This window comes from Psammomys obesus, unplaced genomic scaffold (assembly GCF_907164565.1).
Source record: "Psammomys obesus unplaced genomic scaffold, mPsaObe1.curated_primary_1811, whole genome shotgun sequence".
NCBI lineage: Eukaryota > Metazoa > Chordata > Mammalia > Rodentia > Muridae > Psammomys > Psammomys obesus.
In genome coordinates this window covers 19014048-19037803 of record NW_026585894.1, presented here as the reverse complement: position 1 = coordinate 19037803, position 23756 = coordinate 19014048, and the positions used below count along the sequence as shown (strand labels likewise).

Here is a 23756-nt window from a genome sequence, read left to right as displayed (position 1 = left end):
TTAACTGCTGAGCCATCTCTCCAGCCCCTTAATTTAGCATCTTTTAAAACCTTGTAAAGGTTAAAGTTAATCTATTTGAGGCTAAACTGTCTTTCATGATTTATTTCTATCTTTAAAAACTAGGCTGATTTTATATAGATGCTTCTGTTTTTTACTTACGTTTTAGATGTCTGCAAATTACATATACTAAGGTATTTCCTATTATATTTGAGTGTTTTGGTTTGGTTTTGTTTATAAGCAGTGGAGGGGCTTGAGAGGTAGTATATACTTAAGCATGGATTTAGCCCCCAGTTCAGTCTCCATCACCTTACAAACCCTTTAAATCCAGATTTGCACCTCAGATTAAGTAAGTACATGGAGCATATTTGGAGCATACCTGAGGCTGTAGCTACAGAGTGGTATCTTGACCTCCAAAAATAATTACAGCAATAATCAAATTTTATATAATGTTTTTATAATATAAATATAATATAAATGTGTTTGAATGGAGGATGGCTGTGTGTTCATTGTCTCCAGGCTTCTTCACCTTGCCTTCTCCAAGTGTCTTTAACAGAGGTCAGGTCTTACACACTTCATTTAAACCCTAGAGTATGGAAGAGAGTTTAAAAACTATCAGTGTAATTAGATGTGATTTGTGAATTACAAAACTGAGTTTTTTTCATGTAGCATCTCTCTTTTTCCTAACTTGAAAGCCTCACAGTTTGGTCAAAGCATATTTTATTTGTAGTAAAATATCATTTATTATTATTCAGAAAGCTGTATCTCAATTTTTGTTTTGGTTTGTTTGTCTCATTTACTTAGCTTAACCATTATGTTGTTAAATAGTATAATTGAAAATAACTGAGAATATAATTTGAATTTAAATGCCCAATTGAAACGTTCTTGAAAAACATTTTTTTTTTTAAATGTAGGTTGTAATTCAGAGTAATGATGACATTGCCAGCCGAGCTATAGATCTCCTTAAAGAGATATACACAAACCTTGGTCCAAGGCTGCAGGTCAATCAGGTGAGCATCAGTGTGCATTAAAACTTCTACTGGAATTTCAATTAATAGAACTATAACATGTTTAAAGTTTTTCTCTTTGATTCAGAATTAACTGGAAATTGTTTTGTTTCAACCCCTACAAGCATATACAAAAGCTGGTCTTTGTGCTGTATGCCTATAATCTTGGCATCTGAAAGCGTGAAGCAGAAAAATCTACAGTTACAAATTGCCTCAAAATCCATACATTTGCAAAAATATTTCTTATGGAATTAATATTTCTTATGGAATTCTATCTAAGTGTATTTTGCCTTGATGATAATATTGATGTGATTTAATTATGTTGAGTGTCCATTATTCTGTATTGAAATAGTAAAGACTATGCTGAGTTTATTTTCATAACCAGTGCATAATCCTCTAAATTTCTTTTTTTTAAATCTCATGTTTTTTAACTTATTTGACACTAGCTTGCTTTTAAACAATTATCTCCTTAAATATTTAACTTATTTAAATATTTATTATTATTTTCTTTAAATATTTCAATGATTCCTTAAAGCAGTATTGTTAGGTGTTCTCATCTCTGTTGTAGGTGGTGATTCATGAAGACTTCATTCAGTCATGCTTTGATCGTTTGAAAGCCTCTTATGACACATTGTGTGTTTTGGATGGTGACAAAGACAGTATTAATTGTGCAAGACAGGAAGCTGTTCGAATGGTCCGAGTATTAACTGTTCTAAGAGAATATATAAATGAATGTGACAGTGATTATCATGAAGAAAGAACAATTTTGCCTATGTCGAGGTTTGTGAATGACTGATAAATTAATTTTTAGTTACTTGGTGTTTTCTTAACCACTATTTTTAAAAATGTGTATAAGGAAAAGACAAAAAAATGTGTCCTTCTGAAAATGTGTCTTGATTTTTATAAACTAAGTATTTATGGAATATTTTTGTGGTAGAACAGTATTAGGGAAGAAAATACTCAAGAGAAGGTCAAAGCTTATAGAGATGTTTCAAAAGTTTGTGGGGTTTGTTTTTGTTTTGTTTAAATTTGTTCTTACTGTGTATGTTCCAGGATGGCTTCAGATTTAAATTATCACTACTTCCCCATTGCAGCAATTACACTCTTAGTCAGTTATGCCCAGCATGTTAATTTTTTAGAGCAATTGACCGTTTATTCTTTCAATGTCAGTTTTTATTTTATGTTCCTTTTATATAAATTTTTTGTGTGTGGTCATGCATGTGTCATGATGTGAGTGTGAAGATGAGAGTACCGTTTGAGGGAGTCAGTTCTTTTCCTTTTACAGTTTGAGTCCTTTGTGGCCCAGGGACCAAACTGAGGTCCTCAGGTTGGTAGCAAGCCCCTTAAAACAACAGATAGGCCCAGAAGTTTCAATAGAATTGTGTGGTATATATACATATAGGTTCACCCACGTTGCTCCCCTAGTAGAGGCGGGAGGTCTTTGGATGCCTTTTTCTGTTTAGACAGGTTCACTGAAGTAGGACCTAGAGTGGCAGCAAAACCCAATCATCCTGTTTTGCCACCAACATTTCTAGCGTTATGCCTCTAGCTTTTAATGTAGGAGCTGGTGGTTTGAAGTTGGTTCATTATTATTCATGCTTGTACACCAAGCACTCTGAACCACTTGAGATATTCCTTCAGCCTTGTTTATACTTGTTTATATTGTTAAACATCACCACATGACTTTTAGCCCAGGGCTCAGAAGGCATGAACATGGTCTTGTTGCAAATTTGAGAGTGGCCATCCTGGTCAACACAGTGAGTTCTAGGACAGCCAAGGCTCCATAGTAAGAAGTTTTTTGGTTTGTTTGCTTGTTTGTTTAAGAACTTTGTGTATAGTTACTTTTTTTAACTTTCTGTGTATGAGTGTTTGACTACACGTATGTATGTGTTCCATGTGCATGTCTTTTGCCCTTGGAGGTTAGAAAACAAATACTAAATTTCCTGAGACTACAGTTACAGACACTTGAGCCCTGTGAGATGAGTTTCAGGCACTAGGAACCTAACCTGGTTTCATTCTGTGCACCTTGTCTCAAGCAAACAACAAAATAGTATACTCAGATTGAAAAGTAATTCAAATGAATTAAAAACTTCCATGACAGTTAACCATTCTAGCCAGGAAGTATTTTCAGATTGTCCAATAGTATTTTAAGCTTTATCATTTTAGTAATCCAAGTGGTAATTGTGTTAAGTAGTTCCTTGATTTTTTTTTTTTTTTTTTTTGTATCATACCTTCAAGGTAATACGCCAACATATGTTTTGGGCAGTAGTGCATGCCTTTAATCCCAGCACAAAGGCAGAGGTTGGAGGATCTCTCCCAGTTGAAGGCTGCTTTGCTAGATAGCAAGTTCCAGGCCATCCAAAGCTACCCAGTCAGATCACAAATAAAGTTCAGGCAAAATTCGCAATAACCTTTTTTTGTTGATACTTTCAAGGTAAATCTTGCGTATTTATAAGCCTGCAAGGATTAATGAGTTGGGCTTTATATAAGGGTAAAAGTGAATGAAATGTTACTACTATGTGTGACTTTTGTTAGCTTGTTGGACATAGTTCTTTTGAGTTAGTTGCTCAACTTAAAACTTGTAATCTTTTTGCCTCAGCAGTTGCTGGGATTACTGGAATAAGACACCATGCCTGACATTTGTATTAATTTGTTATAAGTACATTATTTTATATAGCTATGAGCATAAATAGTAACAGTTGAAATTTAGTCATTGTGTTTGGATATTCCAGTGTTTATAGTCTAAAAGTAAAATGATTTTTATTTTCAGGCTATTAAAAAGTCTTCACTTCCTGATGTTTCATAAAATATTCAGTGTTAAGTTTCCATCTTTATTTTCTTGTCACCTAAATTTGGAAAACTGCTGAATATGTTATTTTCCATTCTTTTTTTTTTTTTACCCATCAGAGCTTTCCGTGGTAAACACCTCTCTTTTATAGTTCGATTTCCAAACCAGGGCAGACAAGTAGATGACTTGGAGGTTTGGTCTCATACAAATGATACAATTGGTTCAGTTCGACGATGTATCCTCAATCGCATTAAAGCTAATGTAGCTCATACAAAAATTGAACTCTTTGTGGGTGGTGAGCTTATTGATCCTGGAGATGACAGGAAGTTGATTGGACAACTAAACCTCAAAGATAAATCAGTAAGTATCTGTAGTTACTCCAACATTTTTTTAACTACAATCTCAGCCTGTGTTTCATTGCTAAATATTTGTTATCTAAATCTTTTTTTACTCCCTTTTGTACCCCTGTTAGGTAAATCTTAATGTCAGATGCTAGGGTTATAGCACTGATTCAGACAAGCATTGCGAAAATTAGACTATATCAAAAATAGTGATTAAAAGATACAATACTTTTTGAAATACTAGCATCTAGTTTTGTGTAATAACCACTAAAAAACAGATGTTATTATTTCCAAAAGTACTGTCTATGCTTGTGTAGAATTATGTATGTGATTGTTTTGCATGCATGCATGTCCACACCATGTTTGTGCCTGGTGTCTTTGAAAATCAGAAGAGGTCATTGGATCTCTTGGAACTAAAGTTATAGACAGTTGTAAATTGCTATGTGGTTGCAGGGAACCCAGATCTCTTATAAGAGTAGCTAGTGCTCTTGATCTTTGCACCAACTCTATACCCCCACACCCAGCATCACATTTTTGGGTTCAAAATGGTTGTTATATCACTAGGGTTCCGTATATTCTGGTTTATGGTATTTATTTTTTCTTGTCTTTGATTTTAATATGTATCATTTTCAGCTAATTACAGCCAAACTTACACAAATAAGCTCCAACATGCCATCAAGTCCTGATAGCTCTTCTGATTCTTCAACTGGATCTCCTGGAAACCATGGTAATCATTACAGTGACGGCCCCAATCCTGAAGTGGAAAGCTGTTTGCCTGGAGTAGTAAGTAAATTCTCTTGTTTAATGCATTATTGTAGAGTTGTTGAGAATTGACAAGCACATAAACAAGGATTTTTGTTGTTGTTGTTGCGGAGGAACTCTACTTAATAAGGCAAAGTATGTACACAATTATCCCTGAACTTCTATGAAGACCTCTGAATGGCAATTGTTAAGTCAGCTGATATTTAAAAGAAAAACTTGCCTGTAGTACCTATTTGGTTATATTTGCATACAATTTACTTATTGGAGTTTAATTATAACATTTCTTTCAGAAAGTTACCACTGTCTTCCGTATTTGTACTATAAAATAGATCCTTTCCAAACTTTGTATGTAGGGATTATCTATTTTTTTTTCATTGTGTCCAAAGAAAACAGTGACATCCATTATTCTTGACCTCTGTTTTCTCCTTTCCTCATAAGAGCTTTAATGGCTGCAGTAACACCAGCAACTTCAGTGCATGAATTTAGTAGTGGCGTGGTGGCAGAAAGCTATTATTACAAATGTGGCTCAGGTGATTTGTCTGTATCTTGAAGACGTAACAGGAGCAAACTATGGAGATAGGACTTTAGGAAGACCTTTTTTGAAACCAAAGAGTAATTTACAGCTAATTATATGTATATTTTACATTCTAGATAATGTCACTTCATCCCAGATATATCTCTTTCCTTTGGCAAGTTGCAGACTTAGGGAGCAGCCTAAATATGCCACCTCTTAGAGATGGAGCAAGGGTGCTTATGAAACTTATGCCTCCAGGTAAGATGTTTACAGTGATGATATACTTGCTAACAATAAAAGGATATATTAAGAAATATTTTTCTAAATGAACCGTGTATCAGTGGTTGGTAAACTAGCCTATAGGCCAAAATCTTCCCACAGCTTCTTTTTATTTTTACACTGCCCAACACCTAAAGAAAGCGTCTAAATTTTTTAAGGGCTAAAATGAAATAAATATATGTTTGCGGTCTTGTGAAATGGCTTAATGGATGGATAAAGGTGTATGCCTTTATCTAATGAACTGTGGTTAGATACCGAGGACACACATGGTACAGAACTGACTTCCCTAAGCTGTCCTCTGAGCTCCACACATTTACCATTCATTCACATATACAAATAAAGTTGTGTTGGCTTCCAGCCACACTCGCTCATTCATTCATATGCGTCAATTGTTGATTAACAGCTAAGAGATCAGTTGAAAACACCATGTGACACCCCCCCTCCCCATCCTAAAACATGTACTGTGGCCAGTTGCAGAACTTTACCTGGGGCTAAGCAGGTAAATGTGCTTGCCACCAACTCTGAAAGCCTGAATTTGATCCCTGGGACTGACATTCTGGAGGGAGAGAAGGAATTCCTCCCAACTATACTCTAAGCTACACTTGTGTGCCCATGGCATGGGTGCTTACATAGTCCTGCATACAAACACAATTGGGTATTTTTTAAGGAAAGGAAAGTGATTTACCCATTAAATCTCCTCTACATAGTGCCTAATAGAGACTCAAACAAGGACACCACCAGTAGACATGCTAACATGAAAGGCGGAAATTTCATGGGTCCTCAACCCTGGACAAACAACTAAGGAATATAGAAAGCAGGGAAAATATTTGGGGGAACAGGTCCCCCAAAATGGTTATTCAGTACCAATTGGCGTCCCGTGAAATCATACATACAAGTAGCATTATACAGACTAATAATACCTGCCTGTCTAGCAAAAATAGAGGCTATGAATTTGATGGGCAGTACATAATGAAGGGTTGAAGGGAGAAGGGGGAGGGGTTCCGGAATTTACGTAATTATCTTGATTTTTCTTTAAAATATAAGTATAAAAAAAGAAGGCTGGAGAGATGGCATGGCAGTTAAGAACACTTGCTAATTGACCCGTGTTCAATTCCCAATACTCACATGGCCATGGTAGTCTATGTGTTGGCCAACAGAAAATGAAGTCCTAGTGTGTTTTAGTTTTGTTTTGGCATTTTTTTGTTCAATGGTTTAATTTCATTTCCTTTTTGGTGGGAAGCATGTTTTCTAAACAGGGTCTCTATATAGGCCCCGTAGTCCTGAAATTCACCCTGTAAACCAGGCTAGCCTTGAACTCCCAGAGATCTGCCTGCCTCTGCCTCCCAAGTGCTGGGGGAATCAATAGGCCCACCTTACTGGTTTCATGATTGTTCTCTTTTTCTTTTTAAAGAACAAATAGGAAGGTAGGGATATAGATGAAGTTGGGAGAGTAGTAAAAACACAAAGTATATTGTATTTAAAAACAAGAAAACTCCCAAGATTTGAGTAACGTTTACTCACGCTTTCTTTCTGGTCTTCTATTAACATTTGAGTGGGCCAACGTATAGACAATTTATTTTTTGTTCCCTCTCACTACACCTTGAATAATTTATTGACAGGTCTATAGTATTGGCTTTTTCTTTTTCATATTGTTAGCTCAATATATCATATTTAATTGGTCCACATAATATTTGAAGCTATCTTGGGTTTCACTTAACTCTTGTTTTCTAAAATAAACACCTTGTTCTAATAGACACACATTGTTCTCATCTTTCTTGCTTTCTTTTTCCTGTGGGTGACAGAATAAATTTATGAAATAGATTGCCAGCTTAGACTCCTCAATTTAATTCAGTCCTCACCTGTTGGTGACAGTTACTGTTTTATGTATGCAGATTCCACTTTGACATCATATTTTAAAAATAAAAAACAGCAATGCCTTGTGTTTGTGATTTGAACTTACTGTCACCACATGGAGACATTGTCTGGCCAGGAAGTTTAGGCAAAAAAAAAAAAAAGAAACCCAAACAAACAAATCATATAGGTTGCTTCTTTATTCTTCACACTTAATTAAAATAGCTAAGTCTGGACCATATGACTTAATGGTACTGCACAAGCCTTATAACCTGAATTTAATTCCCTGAACCCACATAAAATGAGTTATCTGTCTCCCAAAGTTGTACTGAGACTTCCACATGTGAGCTGCGCCATGTGTGCATTCAACACAGCTTACATGTGTACCCACACACTAAATTATTAACCTAACTTTTTAAAATAAAACTATAGTGTTGAAACTTGAAATGGCCAATGCTTGTTTAAACTATTACTTTACCAAGATGAATGAGTTGTTTTTTCTCAGAGCTACCTTCTTCCAGGGGTTTAATGTAAAGAATATTTTTAAATATGCCAGTCTATTGTAAGTTTGTTTTTTTTTTATTCATTGTCAGCTTGTCTGTCTGACTCTGGCACATGTACACACATACTCGTTCTCTGAGATGGTCTTACTATGTGGCTTAGAATTCACAGAGGGTAATACCACCATGCTTGGCTGATTTTACTTTTTAAAATAATGTATTGCTGTAATTTTATAATTGCTTGGACTTATTGTCTCTTTTAAAGAGACAAGGAAAAAAAATAACCTAGGGCAGAAGCTTTCAGACCACATGATTGGAAGCCTGCTCACTTTTCTGAATTTCTCAGTAAAGCTTAAATTTCATTTACTTCTTTTCTGAACATGCTTTCCTTAACATTTGGGCTCCCTCTTCCCACCCCCCCCTTCCCCTAGTACTTTCTTCTCTGTAATGTAACCTCTTGTTTTATAACGTCTGACCTCTTTGCCAGCCTAAATGTCAGCATGACTTTCCCTCTTCATTTGCCTCCTCCAGGAAGCTGCTAAGGCTTTACAGCTTACCTGCCTTGTGGTTTTTCTTTAAGCTTTAATAAAACTGCTTCATCTTCTAAAAAAATAAGTAAATAACTCAAGACCATGGCCATCTATTGATGCCAAGATTATGAATGGATATTTTGATGCCTATATTTTATAGTAAAAAGTTTATATATGATCGGGGTCTTATATTTTTTAGGACTACATATGTTTTAGACCTGGAATTGCCACAGCGCAATACTTTGGTTCAGACCCCTCAGATAGATAAATTATAAGCCAGTATCATTAAAATTCATTGCTTCCATATATATATATATATATATATACACATACATACATACATACATACATACATACATACATACATACATACATACACACACACACACACACATATATTTTTTTTTCCCTTGGCTGACCTGGAACTTGCTATGTAGATTAGGCTGGACTTGGGTTGCCTGCCTTGATTGACTGTCTACTAGGAACTGGGACTAACTGCATGCATTACCATATTTGGCTGTGAACTTTTTTTTCTTCTTAGACATTTGTTGCATTATATATTCATTTTTTTCTGTGGATACCACAGTGTTTGTGTGGAGGTCAGAGGATAACCTCTGGAATCAATTTCCTTTTTCCACCATGTGGTTCAGGGAATTGAGCTCAAGTTACCCACCAGTTTGGTAAGGACATTTTATTTACCTACTGAATCATCTCACTTGATCTCATTTATTCCTTCTACTTTTTTGTTCCATCCTATATTCGAGGCTTTTTCCTTTTTTGTTTGTTTCTGTTTGGTTTTTGTTTTGAGACAGGATTTACTGTCTCAAAAGGATGTACCTGCGGATGTCCTAGATTTTAGTATGTAGACCAGGCTTTGAACTCACAGAGACATGCCAGCCTCTGCACTGATATTAAAGGTGTGTGTGTGTGCCACAGTGCCCAGCTCTGTTTTTTGTGTGTGTGTGATTTTTTTTTTTTTAGGTTCTGTTTCTTGAGTACCATGATGTCTCTCAGTGAAACAAACTAGATGATATGTACTGTCCTAAGACAAACAAATTTAGGGGTAAGAACTGTTGCTGTTACTTCTTTGGAAGTTTTGTTGGTTTGTTTACATCAGTCTCCTACAGCTGAATAGCGCATTTTGACTGGAGGCTCCTGGATGAGAGACTGTTCTCTTTTGTTTAGGCTGAGTGATTAAAGGCCATGGTTGATGTTTTGTTTCTCATTTGTTTGCTTTTTTAAGTCAACCAAGTATGGTACTGTGTTACAGAGGTTCAACAATGTGTAGCTCAAGTGAATTGTTCGCTGTTTCATGCTCTTGAAAATGCTGCAAGTGCTATAAATGTGAACTGTGCTTTATATGCCTCTCTCTTTTACAGATAGTACAACAATAGAAAAATTAAGAGCTATTTGTTTGGACCATGCTAAACTTGGAGAAAGCAGCCTTAGTCCGTCTCTTGACTCACTCTTCTTTGGTCCTTCAGCATCACAAGTGCTGTACCTAACAGAGGTTAGTTTAAAAGTTTTTGTTTTTTATTTTGAATTTAGTTCTTTTTTTAAATTCATTTTTGATATAATACTATGAAGGGTGTGTATAAGATTATAAGAAGTTAGTCTTGAAATCATCAGTAATGTCTTAGCAGTCTTGATGCTGAAATGGAGGTTGTATTTTAAATCCCTTTTAATAATGTCCTTCTCTTTTCTTCCTCCCCTTTGTATTTTCAGGTAGTCTATGCCTTGTTAATGCCTGCTGGTGCACCTTTGGCTGATGATTCCTCTGATTTTCAGTTTCACTTCTTGAAAAGTGGTGGTCTGCCCCTTGTCCTGAGTATGCTAACCAGAAATAACTTCCTACCAAATGCAGATATGGAAACTCGAAGGGGTGCCTACCTCAATGCTCTTAAAATAGCCAAACTGTTACTAACTGCCATCGGCTATGGCCATGTTCGAGCTGTAGCAGAAGCTTGTCAGCCAAGTGTAGAAGGCGTGAATTCCATGACATCGGTAAATACAGACTAATACTAATAGTAGATAAGAATTTTCTTAGAGATTCTAAAGTTTAGAATTCAGCTTTGGCTATCTTTTTAAAAGAATTTTCCCTTACTAGTCTATATTTGTATTAAAAGTACACACTGTACACTGGCTTTTCTGCTACTAATTTAAGAGGGCAGTTCTGACTACTTGAGTTTTGCAGTCAGTTATTGTAAACCAGAAAATCTCCACATGAATGAATTTCTTACTTGTATTGTAGTCTTTTTTTAAAGATTTATTTATTTAAGATTCATTTATTTATTATGTATACAATGTTCTGTTTGCAAATACACCTCCCACCAGAAGAGGCCACCGAATCTCATTACAGATGTTTGTGAGCCCCCAAACATGCTGGGAATTGAATTCAGTACGTCTGGAAGAGTAGTTGGTGCTGTTAACCTCTGAGCCATCTTTCCAGCTACTGTTTTCGTCTTTTACCATTTTTCTTTCCCATCTTCATTCATTTAAACTCCAATGAATTACGAAGTAGTTGTCTATTTGCCTAGATGACATCTTCAGTTCATTTTGCTGAAGTTCTCAAGATAAGATAGAGTTTAATGTCTAGTTAAAGGCCACTATGCAAAATTTATTAATTACTCAAAGAAGACAAAATTTGGGATCCTGCAGGGTTCCCAGCAGTTAAGGCATGCCTGGGCTAGAGAATGAGGACCCTCTCTTTAACAATAAAAGTCTCAAGGAAGAAATTTTCTTCAAAAATTACTTAGTTTGTTATGAGTGTTGTCTGTAGGTCACTTGCATGCTGGAAGAGGGAATTAAACTCAGAACCTCTAGAAGAGCAGACATTTAACCTTTGAGTCATCTCTCCAGCTGTTTGTTTTGTAAAATAAGTATTTTCTTCATCTACTTTTCGATAGCAGCCTCTCCTCTAATGTGTGATTGCTTTACATATGATAATACTGTAACATTTAATAGAAGAACCTTTTTATTTCCGAGCTAGTTTTCAAAATAATTTATAATAGTGTTGCTTTTTTAATCATAATTTTTAATTTAATTTTTTAGTTAGAGGGGTGTTGTTTTTACTCTTTGATTTGTTTTTCAAGACAGGGTTTCTTTGAATTGTTCTGGCTGTCCTGGAACTATGTTTACCAGGCTGGCCTTGAGCTCAGAGAGATCTATCTGCCTCTACCTCCCAAGTGCTGGGATTTAAATTGTGTACCACCACATCCAGGTATAAATGAAGTGTTATGGTACCCACAGTTTGCCTACTATCAATCCTAAAGGGCAATGGAAAGGGAAAGTGAGAGGAGGGAATATAATTGACAGTAGTTGAGGCAGAATAATGGTCATCTTGGGAGATGATTGTATTTTCTTTTCTAAAAAAAATTATTTAATTTTATGTACATTAGTGCTCTGCCTGCACTATGACTGTGTTAGGGCGTCTGATCCCCTTGAACTGGAATAATAGATGTGAGCTGTTGTGTGGGTGCTTGGAATTGAGCGGAGGTCCTGTGGAAGAAGAGCCAGTGCTCCTAACCACTGAGCAATCTCTCCAGCTTCCAATAATTGTGCTATATTTTTTCATTTTTCTGGACAGGGTTTCTCTGTGTAGCTTTGGCTGTTCTGGAATTGCTTTGTAGATCAGGCTTTCCTCAAACTCACACAGATCCTCCTGCCTCTGCCTCTCAGAGTGTTGGCTTGTTCCACCGCACCTGACTTTACTTGTATTAGTTTGTTCTTTCATATCTTAGGCAGCCAGGCATGGTGGATACTTGTAATCTCAACATTCTAAGACAAAAGGATCACCAGTTCAAGAACAGCCTAGTCTACATAATATCAGACCTAAAAGAAAAGGGTCAAGCTTTTCAATAAAAGATAAAAATGAATAAAATAGCATACTGTTTTTTATTATAGTCCATTTCAGAATTAAGAGTTTTTAAAGGAATTTTTTGTACCTTAAAAGGAAGGAAAAGTTCTTTTTGGAAGTGATGATTCTTACTTGTAATCCCAGCACTTGGAAGGCCAAAGTAGAAAGAAAGCTAAGAGTGTAGCGCTCCTGAGCTTTATCTGAGACCCTGTATCACATCATAGGACAAAATTAGATTTTAATGAAGTATACAGTACACACAAGCCAATAAGGTGCGTCCTTTTTGTATCTTTTTTATAATACTTTAGAGACCATGCCATTTTCCAGCTGTAGGTACTAAGGTATGTAAAATATTTTTTGCCAATTAAAAGCAAAATGAAAAGTTAGTATTTTAGGCCAGGTGTGGTAGCGCACTGGTAGGCACATTTTTAATCCAAGAACTGAACTGTGGTTCTCCTCCTGCCTTGGGGCTGCCTCCCAGCAGACCACAAAGGCTGGAGGGGCTGGAGAAGCTGGCCTTTGAGAGCCATGCAGGGATCACACACCTGGGAACAGCTGATGGTTTATTCAAATTTAATCTGAGAAAACAAAGGCTATATACCCCTAGGGAAGTGGTTGGGAGTCTCCAAGAATAAGTTTACATAATTGGTTGGAACTATGGACTTCAAGGATGCTTCATTTGTATTGTACAGCACTCTCCCTTGTAAGAGCAGAATGTCAATACTTAATTAACATAAAAGTAGAATGTTGGTGCTTAATTAACATAGAGGCCTAGAAGAGGACTAGCCATCAGGGAGCTGTGTGGGCCAACATATATCAAGTGTAGCTAGGGGAGTCTGTCTAAAGACACTTTCCAGATGAAGTCAGACACAGAGCAGGGGACTGTACCTAGGTAGAGAGTTCTGCATTTAGTGCCATAATACAGAGAAAGAAGCCACAGCAGAAAGATAATCAGAATTATTTATCTTAACTACATTATCTGTTTCTCATTGATTAAAACACTTAGTATACTATCAACAGTACTGCTATCTTTTTAATGTTTTATTAATTTCTATAGTCTTAGTTTTCAAAGAAGAATTTGTTAACTGGAGATTATAAGCAGGGTCTGCCCAAACTGTGCACAAGTAAAATACCTGTCATGACTTACTACATCTATAGATGAGACTGAATTTGATCTGTTTGTAAATTGACAGATTAATCTAATCTAGAATAGGGGATTGTGGAGAAAGGTGTTAATGTGGAAAGAAAACATTTGAAGGGAATGTTGGTGAGTGAGGTACACATAATTGGATCAAGTCATATGCAGAATACGCAAATAAAATGAGTAACTTTTTTTTTAGGTCAACCAAGTAACTCATGATCAAGCAGTGGTGCTACAGAGTGCCCTTCAGAGCATTCCTAACCCATCATCTGAATGCATGCTTAGAAATGTGTCTGTTCGTCTTGCTCAGCAAATATCTGATGAGGTTAGTCATATATTTCTGATGAACAATGTATTATGTGTCATGAATGTTACTGTACAATTTAAAATTTTTTTAAATTATGTGTGTTTTGCCTATATTTACTATGTCTTTGTACAACTTACATGCCTGATGCCCTTGGAGATAAGAAGAGGGCATTTGGACGTCCTAGAACTTTAGCTCCAGATGGTTCTGAGCTGCCATGTGTGGATACTGGGAATTGAACTCAGGCTCCTTTGGAAGAGTAGCCAGTACTCCTAACCACTGAGCCATCTCTCCAACCCCAAAGTTTTCAATTCACTCATTTTACTGTTGCAAGTTTAGTCGTTTTTCTAATGTATAATAAAATTCTTAGTGTATACATACTTTTTCACTCAGTGTACAATTCTATACAACACACACATAAAAACACTGTACAATATTTTTTGTGCTATTCGAACTCAATGTTAAATCGAAGATTTCATACCTGTTGACTCTGTTCTTTTAACAAGCCTTCTTTATTTGGGGTTATTAAATGCTTCTTCTATATCTCTTCCAACACCCCAAACACATGGTAGGAGGGAAAGAAGTTGTGAGCAAACTAGAATCCCCAAATCCACATTTTACCAAAAACTTGTTACGTATCATAAATCAAAACATCCACAGTATCCCTAAGACAGGATGTTTCTGTAACTCTTCCATATGGTTTATTTGTAGTCCATTCTCTCCTTAAGCTCTATTACCACATAAAACACGAGTTCATTTTCTTAAGTTTTATTCAGTTGGACCATGTGCCTGTAATCCCAATACACAGGAGATTGAATCAAAAGGATAATAAATTGAAGGCCAGTTTGTAAGACCGTGTCTCAAGAAATAAACAATTGAATGAGTTTTTAAATTGTTGGTGTTTAAGGCTCAGTATTTCTTTTTTTTTTTTCTTTTTGTGTGTGTGTGTTAAATAGTATCCCATTATAAAGCAGTCATGGTGGCATACATTTTTTTGCTCCTATCACTAGGGTGGCAGAGGCAAGCAGATCTCTCTTGAGTTCTAGTTCAGCCTCATCTTCAGAGTGAGTTCCATGACATCCAAAGCTGCATAGTGAGACCCTGTCTCAAAAACCTACCTAGCTAGTTTTGCATGCATATCTATATACTCAAACACACATAAATAAATTCATCGTATATAATAAAACGTATCTCACTATGATTATTCCATGAATTGTTATGTATTTCACTTGATTTTTTCGTTTTTTAAGTATGAATAAAATTGCTATGGGAAATTTATACCATTATTTGAACTTTCTTTTCTATTGTGGTAAATGCCTGGGAGTGCAATGGTTGTCTTTTTTTTTTTTTTTTTTTTTTTGTGGTTGTCAACATTTTTATCACAGTTTTAATTAATCATTATTTTATAGGCTTCAAGGTATATGCCTGACATATGTGTAATTAGAGCTATACAAAACATTATTTGGACATCAGGATGTGGGGCATTACAACTGGTATTCAGCCCAAATGAAGTCACAAAAGTTTATGAGAAGGTAAAATTGTGAAATATATCCTGTATTTATAAATGTTAGTTAATTATGCATGTGGATACACTTCTAATGTATTCATCTTTAAAAATCTAATCTCTTGCTAATTGAAGCTATAGTTGAGTAAAGATTTATTTCGAAAATAAAATTAATGTTGTTTTGAGGCTGCTTTAAAAAGAAAAGGGGCTAGAGCGATGGCTCAGGTTAGGAGCACAAACTGTTCTTCCTGAGGACCTGGGTTCAATTCCCAGCTCCCACATGGCAGCTCACAACTGTCTATAACTCTGACACCTTCATACAGACATGCATGCAGGCATACATACATACATACATAACCAATGCATATAAAATGAAAATAAATTTGTCATGTTATTGTGGTGCACATTTCTAATCCCAGCATTTGGTAGGCAGAGTCCGGTGGATTTCTTGATTTCGAGGCCAGCCTGGGCTTTGAGTTATAGAGGACTGCACAGAGAAATATTGTCTCAAAAATGAATAGATAGATGTTTCCCATTTCACTGAAGTCAGACTATCTCAAAATTTTGCTTCTTCTAAATTTTTTCTGTTATCTTTCAGTTCTATGTAAGTTATATTTTTTAAGTTTCATTTATCTTCTTTTTTATGAATGTGTTTTGCCCATATGCATGTATGTGTACCAAGACCTGGTGCCCTCAGATGTCAGAATTGGGGATTAGATCCTCTGGTACCAGAGTTACAGGTAGTTCAAAGTCACCATGCACTTGCTATGAATTGAACCTGTTTCTTCCATAAGGGCAACAGTGCTCTTAACCACCGAGTCACCTCTCCAGCTCACACTGCTTCCTTCTTAAGGAAAACTTGATCAGTCCAGCATCCCCTTCACATTGAACATACATCCTTATTACTATTTCTATGTTCCCATTGTATGTTTGGTATAGTGCCTGTCTGGTATATTTATTGAAAGCCTATTTCAGTCGCATTACTATAGCACATACTGACTTTTCAATAAAGTTACAGCATATTTGGCATTAAAATTATAAAACCCTTACTAAGCAATTGTCTGATGTGATTGTTTTAATAAAAACAATTTATTATAGTGGATTTGTTTTAACACACCTATGGTTGGTTGTTAGTTCAGAAGTGCACAACTCAGAAGGTCAGGAGCTTCTTACTACATAGTTTTTAATGACATATATGCTCAGTTTATGTCTTCAACCCCTTTCATGTCATAACAAAGTATTAGCCTTAGACTTTATTTTCTATTATAGTTGTTTCCAAACTATTACAAAATACCTCTTAATATGAGTAAGGAGAAGGATCAAGTAGCTTAAGCAGGTAATTTTTAAACACTTTCTAAAATTACTTAAAAAGAATTGGGTTTTTTTTTTATTGTACTTTTCAAACAAAATTTGTTTTTCCTTCCCCTTCCCTATTTTCCTCCATTCACCAGCCAGAAGGTTTCCCTTACACTTTTGTTACATTTTCTTTAAAAGCGTCTTTAAGTAATTTGTTTTCAATTATAATCTTACAGACCAATGCAGGCAATGAGCCAGATCTTGAAGATGAACAGGTTTGCTGTGAAGCATTGGAAGTGATGACATTGTGTTTCGCCTTGATCCCAACAGCCTTAGATGCTCTAAGTAAAGAAAAAGCTTGGCAGACATTTATTATTGACTTACTATTGCACTGTCACAGCAAGTAAGTTTCTTTTTAATTTAAAAAAAAAAACTTGATCCTATTTTTGTAAGAGTCAAATTTATGTTAGCACAAGATATCGCAGCACTCACTCTGCATGCTGCATTAATGTTGAGGAAAATTTCGCTTAATAATTTTTGCCCTAGCAGTGTATCAAAGCAGATACTAGGACTCATAACCAAACCTTCTGCAGAGTGCAGGAAATCATATGAAAGAAGGGGAGTTAGTATGATGTGGAAAGGATAGTTGCTCCACAAGGACCAAATATATCTGGGCACAGGGGTCTTTTTCTGAGACTGACATTCAACCAAGGACCATGTATGGATATAACCTAGAACCTGTGTTCTGATGAAGCCCCTGGTAGCTTAGTAACCAATTGGTTTCCCACAGTAAGGGGAACAGGGACTATTTCTGACATGAACTCAAATGGTAGGCTCTTTGACCTCCCCACCCTCTAAGTGAGGAGCAGTCCTGCTAGGCCACAGAGGAGGACTTTCCATCCAGTCCTGAAGATACCCTGATAAAACAGGGTCAGATGAAAGGGGAGGAGGTCTTCCCAATCAGTGGACTTGGAAAGGGGCAGAGAAGAGATGAGGGAGGGAGGAAGGGTTTGGGAGGGAATGAGGGAGTGTGATAAAGCTGGTATACAGAGTTAATAAATTGTAACTAATAATAAAAAATAATTTTTCCCTAACTTAAATTTGTTTGGTTTTAGCCTACAAAAATCAGTAGGATATTAGCCTGTCTTGTGTCAACTGTTAATATGAAATTTATAAAAGGGCTGCCATTGGAACTTGTGAATTTTATACTAAAGATCAATTGGTTATAATCCCTTATTTTTCTATTTCAAGACTATTTAATCAGTATCACTGATGTTGTTTCAGGCTGCTTTTATACAAGTTATTCAAATTTAAGGCATTTACATTGGTAGAAAATGTTTCCCATTCTTTTATAGCCGTCTAATGTAGTGCTGATCTTCACATTATAAAAATTAATTAAGCCAGGCATCGTGGAACACACCTTTAATCCCAGCACTCTGGAGGCAGGGGCACCCCTGTGATTTTGAGGTTAGGCTGGTTTAAATGTTCCAGTGACAATCAGAGCTACATAGCAAGGCCATGTCTTTAAAACACAACACACACACAAATACAGCTGAATGGTGGTTGTTGAGTCAGCACACACCTCTAATCCCAGCATGGGGGTAAGCTGGAGGCAACAGCAGTCAGATCTGAGTTTAAAGCCAACCTCATCTACAGAGCTAGTTACAGGACTTGCCAAGCTTATACAGAGAAACTCTGTCTTTAAAAACAAAAGGCAAAACAAAGAAACGAGAAACCCCACAAAACTTAATTGATCTCGCTAGTGGGTCAGGTACATTCTTCCTACTCCTGACAACACACTTAAGTAGATTATGAAGGTGGATCTTTACTGATCAGAAAAGAACCTTGAGTGATTTCCTTGAAAACAGCCAGTCTGGCCCATTAAATTCTTTCAGCTGGGCTGTGGTGACACATGCCTTTAATTCCAGCAAGTTAGGTTAGGTCTGTGAGTTTGAGGCCTGCATGGGCTACAGAGTAAGTTCCAGGACACCTAGGGATATACGGTGAGACCTGAAAAACAAAAACAAAAAAAAGAAAAAAAATCTCTCTTTTTCATGGTTTACAAACATGCAGAATAGGAGAAAGCTTGTTACCTCTTTGGACAGCTCTGTGCATGGAAATGAAGAATAGGATGAATCATTGTAGTTCCATTTAATAATGCATTTGGGTGGTGGTGGTGGTAAAAGGAGGAAAGATGATAGATCAAGACTTTTACTGAGGACAAACCTAGAAAGTAGCAGATTTTGGTTTTTTGCTCCCTTGATTTTGCTTTCAAAATCCTCCAATTAGCAAGTTTTCAAATCTAGATTAAAAGGAATTTAGTGTAATAGGTTTTTTGCTTTTCTGTTAATAAAGCTCCCAGTGTGTAAGTCACAACTATTGGTGTGTAGGTAGGTGGTAGTCAGATTTTTGTGGTACTGGTTGGAATTCTTGGCCCAGGTTTACCTCTGAGCTATCATGGGCCCAATTTAATCATGTTTTTTGAAACTTGTAGATAGTCAAAGTACTATAGGAAGCTGTTGACTTTTTTTTGTTTTTGTAGCAAACCTACTTTATTTAGGGTTAATAAACACTTCTACCTCTCTTCCAAACCAACACTGGGTAGGGAGGGAAAGAAGGTTAGTGGTGTCGGGACGGAGTTCTCTCTTTTGCTTTCTGCTGGGTAGGGTCGTAGGATTCTTTTGGAGGGCAATGCTAATCAATACTAGTCATCCAGAAGTCCAGGTAACTGGCAAATTAGCAAACAGCAAATGCAGCAGCAGGACAAACAAGCAGCAAGTGCCCTCCTCCAAGTAGCTCCTTCTTACTCTGGGCTGTCTCAGAGTCCTCAGGATTCAACTAAAATTCCATCTGACAAAGACCAAGTTCTGCACAAGACACTTAATAGTTGTGCACAAACTAAAACCCTCACCTTGAAATTTCACCAAAAATATTTTTCATATCATAAACCAATACATCCACAACAGGAAGTACTTCATCTCATTTTAGTTTTTATCTTGGTTGTAATAATAAAAGAAACATACCAAGAGTTTGAGTACCAAGATTCAGTTGTCAACTTTTTTTTTTAAGGTATGTGGGGTTTTTTTCTTTTTCCTATTAATAAATGGGTAAATCTCCCTTTCTTAGGTACTTGGGACCAGAAGTGCTTCATATTTTAAACCTGAGAATTTACATTTTGCCTAAGCATTACCATTTAATCATTCCATAATTTAAAAAAAAATCTTAGATTTAGGCTTATATATGAAAGTTTAATTGTCATTGATTTAATTATAACTTGTTCTTGAACATAGACTATTTCTCAGACACTCTGAGGTTGTAGAATCACCATGTCAAAACAAGATGTTTCTGTCCCCTTGCAGTTGAAGAATTTATTCTAGTGAATGTCTTGTAGTATGTAAGCCCTGCTGAAAAAGATTGATTCATAATGGTTAGCTAAAATTGCTGTCATGAGTCAACTTAGAGGAATTGTTGTATAAATTCAGTGGTTTTTCTGTCCTTAGAGAATGTCAGAATCATTTGAAAGACTTATTAACACATTCTTGGCCAGGCCTACTAACATTTCTCTTAAGATTTGAGAGTTGGCATGTCTAACAGGTTCCCAGGTGATACTGATCATCCTCATCTGGGCAACATGCTTTTGGATCAATACTGCAGCATAAGGAACACCTGCAGCAGTATCCTTTCTTAGTGTAATTCACACTGGCCCCTCCTCTGAAGTACAATTGGATAAAAATTCTGTGGGAGAGGGCTGGTAGGTGTTTGAGGTTTGCTATAGATTATTAAGAATTTTTAGATAAAGGTTAGAATAAAAAGTACTCAACCTCTGTAGTGACAGTATTGAAGTCATAGCCTTGAGCATGAAATAAATAGTAAGGTCTCATGTCTGTATGTTATTGTATTTATGTTCTTAATATATCCTCCCCTTCCCAAGAGAAAAACAATATATTAAATGTAAATTGTTTCCATTTCAGAAATGTTCGCCAAGTGGCACAGGAACAATTTTTCTTAATGTGCACCAGATGTTGCATGGGACACAGGCCTCTACTTTTCTTCATTACTCTGCTCTTTACTGTCTTGGGGGTAAGAGCCTTAAATTAAAAATGTTTACCAGTATAATAATTCCTTCAACAAGGGGATGGCTATTCAAGAATTTGTGGGTTTAGTTGTATCAGGACAGTATATACTTAATAAAACATACTGTTAACTCGGGACAAGGGAATTCCAAGCATGAACATACTGAATCATCATAATGTATTTTATCATTTTCAGAGCACAGCGAGAGAGAGGGCTAAACATTCAGGCGACTACTTTACTCTTTTAAGGCACCTTCTTAACTATGCTTACAACAGTAACATTAATGTTCCCAATGCTGAAGTTCTTCTCAATAATGAAATTGATTGGCTTAAAAGAATTAGGGTAAGTCACAGTTAATACTATGTTCGTTTATATTATTAGAAATAATGCTTCTTTAATAAATGATTCATAGTTTAGAACATTTTGGTGAAGTGAACTCCAAACTTAAAGCGGAACCAAAGAACATACATTGCATTGTTGGGTTGAATTTTACTGAGTGAATACATTACCACTTACAGAAGAGCTATGCTTAAGATAAACATGGTGGTACAAGCTTTTCCCCTCATTTCTGAGTTCAAGGCTACATAGGGAGGCCTTGTTGGTGTTTGTAAAGTATGAAGTTGTCATACTAAATTTTAGCTGCAGTGTTGGCTTTTTTGCCTATCAGCAAGTTGTCATTTTAAAGAAATGCTGGTTGTTCCCACCTACAAAAAATAGTAGAATATAAAGACATATGAAGACTTATTTCTGAGGATATCTATAGTTATATTGATTACTATGATAAAACATCCCAACAAAAGCGAGTGAGAAGTAGTTTAAAGGCCATCATGTAGAGAAAGGTATGACAGCAGAAACAGGAAGCTGGTCATTCACATTGAATGAGAGTAAACAGGACGTGAGGCCAAAGCTCAAAGCCAACAAACACGCCTTTCTAGTAATTAGTGTATTTCCTTCAGGAAAATTCCCCCTCCTGGAGTTTTCTTAGGTGTTTCACACAGCACCCCCATCTAGGGACCAAGTATTCAGGCATAGGATTCTATTGAGGTACATTTCACAGCCAAATCTTTTCAGCATTCAGATTAGCATTTCTTCTATTAGTCTGTAAAACATGTGTATTGAAATGTCAAAATAATTTTAACTTGACTGGAAAGATTTGGAGGAATTGTCGCACATCCTTTAGCTTTCTTGTTCAGATTTCTCCTTTCCATAAGTTAGGCATTTACATTTTTTTTCCTTTGGCAGGATGATGTTAAAAGAACAGGTGAAACAGGTGTAGAAGAAACAATCCTTGAAGGACACCTTGGGGTTACAAAAGAGTTACTGGCTTTTCAGACTCCTGAGAAAAAGTTTCATATTGGTTGTGAAAAGGGAGGTGCTAATCTCATTAAAGTAAGTTTGTTGTTGATTCTAAACAATATTAGGTCTTTGTGTTATTTTGACCTTTTACAAAGAGAACAACAGAACCAAAAAAATCTGGGCTTAGGGATCTTTCTGAGACTGATACTCCAACCAAGGACCATTCATGGAGATAACCTAGACCTTCTGTACAGAGGTAGCCCCTTCCAGCTCAGTCTCCAATTTGGCTCCCTACTAGTAAGTGGAGCAGGGACTGTCTCTGTCATGAACTCAGTGGCTGGCTCTTTGATCACCTCCCCATGAGGGCCCAGGCCACATAAGAAGGCTAGGAAAGACAGTCCTGATGAGACCTGATAGGCTAGGGTCAAGATGGAAGGGGAGGGTGTTCTCCAATATCAGTGGACTGGGGAAGACTCATGGAAAGAGATGAGGGGAGGGAACAAGGGTAGGGCTACAGCAGTGATATAAAGTGAATAAATGGTAATAGAATTTATATTAAAATTTACTTTAATAATTTAAAAAAACCTGCCTTTAAGAATCTTCCAGAGGTTCTGCGTTCAATTCCCAGCAACCACATGGTGGTTCACAACCATCTATAATGAGATCTGGTGCCCTCTTCTGCCCTGCAGATGTACTTGCAGACAGAACACTGTGTACATAATAAAATATTTAAAAAAAAAAAGAATCTTCACTAAGGTTACAATATTTGTTCATATAATATAGAGCAGTTGTGTTCCAGTAGCTGTTGATGTTTCTGGGTACTATATGCATATAAAATGTCAGTATTTGGTGTTAATTTTTTGAAAGATCTAAACTGTTCCTAAGCCTATTTAAATGAATCATGCTATTGTTTTATTTTGGTTTGTTTCTTTTTTTTAAGACAGTCTCTATATAGTTTTGCCTGTACTGGAATTCACAAACATCTACCTACTTATGACTCCTAAATACTAGTATTAAAAGCTTGCACGACCATACCTGGCTACCTGTGTTTTGTAAAACTGCATCATACATACCAGTCTTTGATAAGTTTTTTTAACAGGGTAATTCAGACTAAAAATATGTCATTTTAGTATAATTTTATCTATTCAAAATTGGCTTATATTGATAGCAATTTGATTTTTAAGGTAAATGTAAAATAGAAGTGGGCACAAGGATCTTTTTGAGTTCAAGGACAGCTAGGGTTACATAGAGCCTCTTGTCAACCAAAAAAAAGGTAAATGTAAAATATAAATTGCTAGGTACTAAGCAATTATGTCTTAATACCTAAAAACAAATAAATAACAAATTAGGTGTGTTTGTAAGTAGTGTTTAAAAGTGGAGTATTTTCTCTAAAAAGCCCACATACATTTTCTATGATAAAAGAAAGTGTGAAATCCTAAAATATTTCTCTTTTCATCTGTTTAGGAATTAATCGATGATTTCATCTTTCCTGCATCTAATGTTTACCTGCAATATATGAGAAATGGAGAACTCCCAGCTGAACAGGCCATTCCTGTCTGTGGCTCACCATCTACGATTAATGCTGGTTTTGAGTTACTAGTAGCATTAGCTGTTGGCTGTGTGAGAAACCTCAAACAGATAGTAGATTCTTTGACTGAAATGTATTATATTGGTACAGCAATAACTAGTAAGTACTTCAAACATAAGGTTATAGTA

The 23756-nt window shown here is 36.1% G+C and overlaps 1 protein-coding gene across 4 annotated transcripts in view; it reads left to right on the top strand.

Moving 5' to 3' along the window:
* The window catches only part of Usp9x (ubiquitin specific peptidase 9 X-linked), a 106496-nt gene that overhangs the window by 55146 nt on the left and 27594 nt on the right, over window positions 1-23756 (top strand). For all 4 annotated transcript variants that reach the window (XM_055599527.1, XM_055599525.1, XM_055599526.1 and 1 more), the window contains exons 17-30: window positions 912-1007; window positions 1573-1784; window positions 3912-4152; window positions 4767-4916; window positions 5547-5667; window positions 9949-10079; window positions 10295-10573; window positions 13766-13891; window positions 15280-15402; window positions 16907-17073; window positions 20642-20750; window positions 20940-21086; window positions 21987-22133; window positions 23505-23727. In XM_055599527.1, coding sequence (XP_055455502.1) covers window positions 912-1007; window positions 1573-1784; window positions 3912-4152; window positions 4767-4916; window positions 5547-5667; window positions 9949-10079; window positions 10295-10573; window positions 13766-13891; window positions 15280-15402; window positions 16907-17073; window positions 20642-20750; window positions 20940-21086; window positions 21987-22133; window positions 23505-23727 — 2272 coding nt within the window. The remainder of the gene's footprint in view (window positions 1-911; window positions 1008-1572; window positions 1785-3911; window positions 4153-4766; window positions 4917-5546; window positions 5668-9948; window positions 10080-10294; window positions 10574-13765; window positions 13892-15279; window positions 15403-16906; window positions 17074-20641; window positions 20751-20939; window positions 21087-21986; window positions 22134-23504; window positions 23728-23756) is intronic.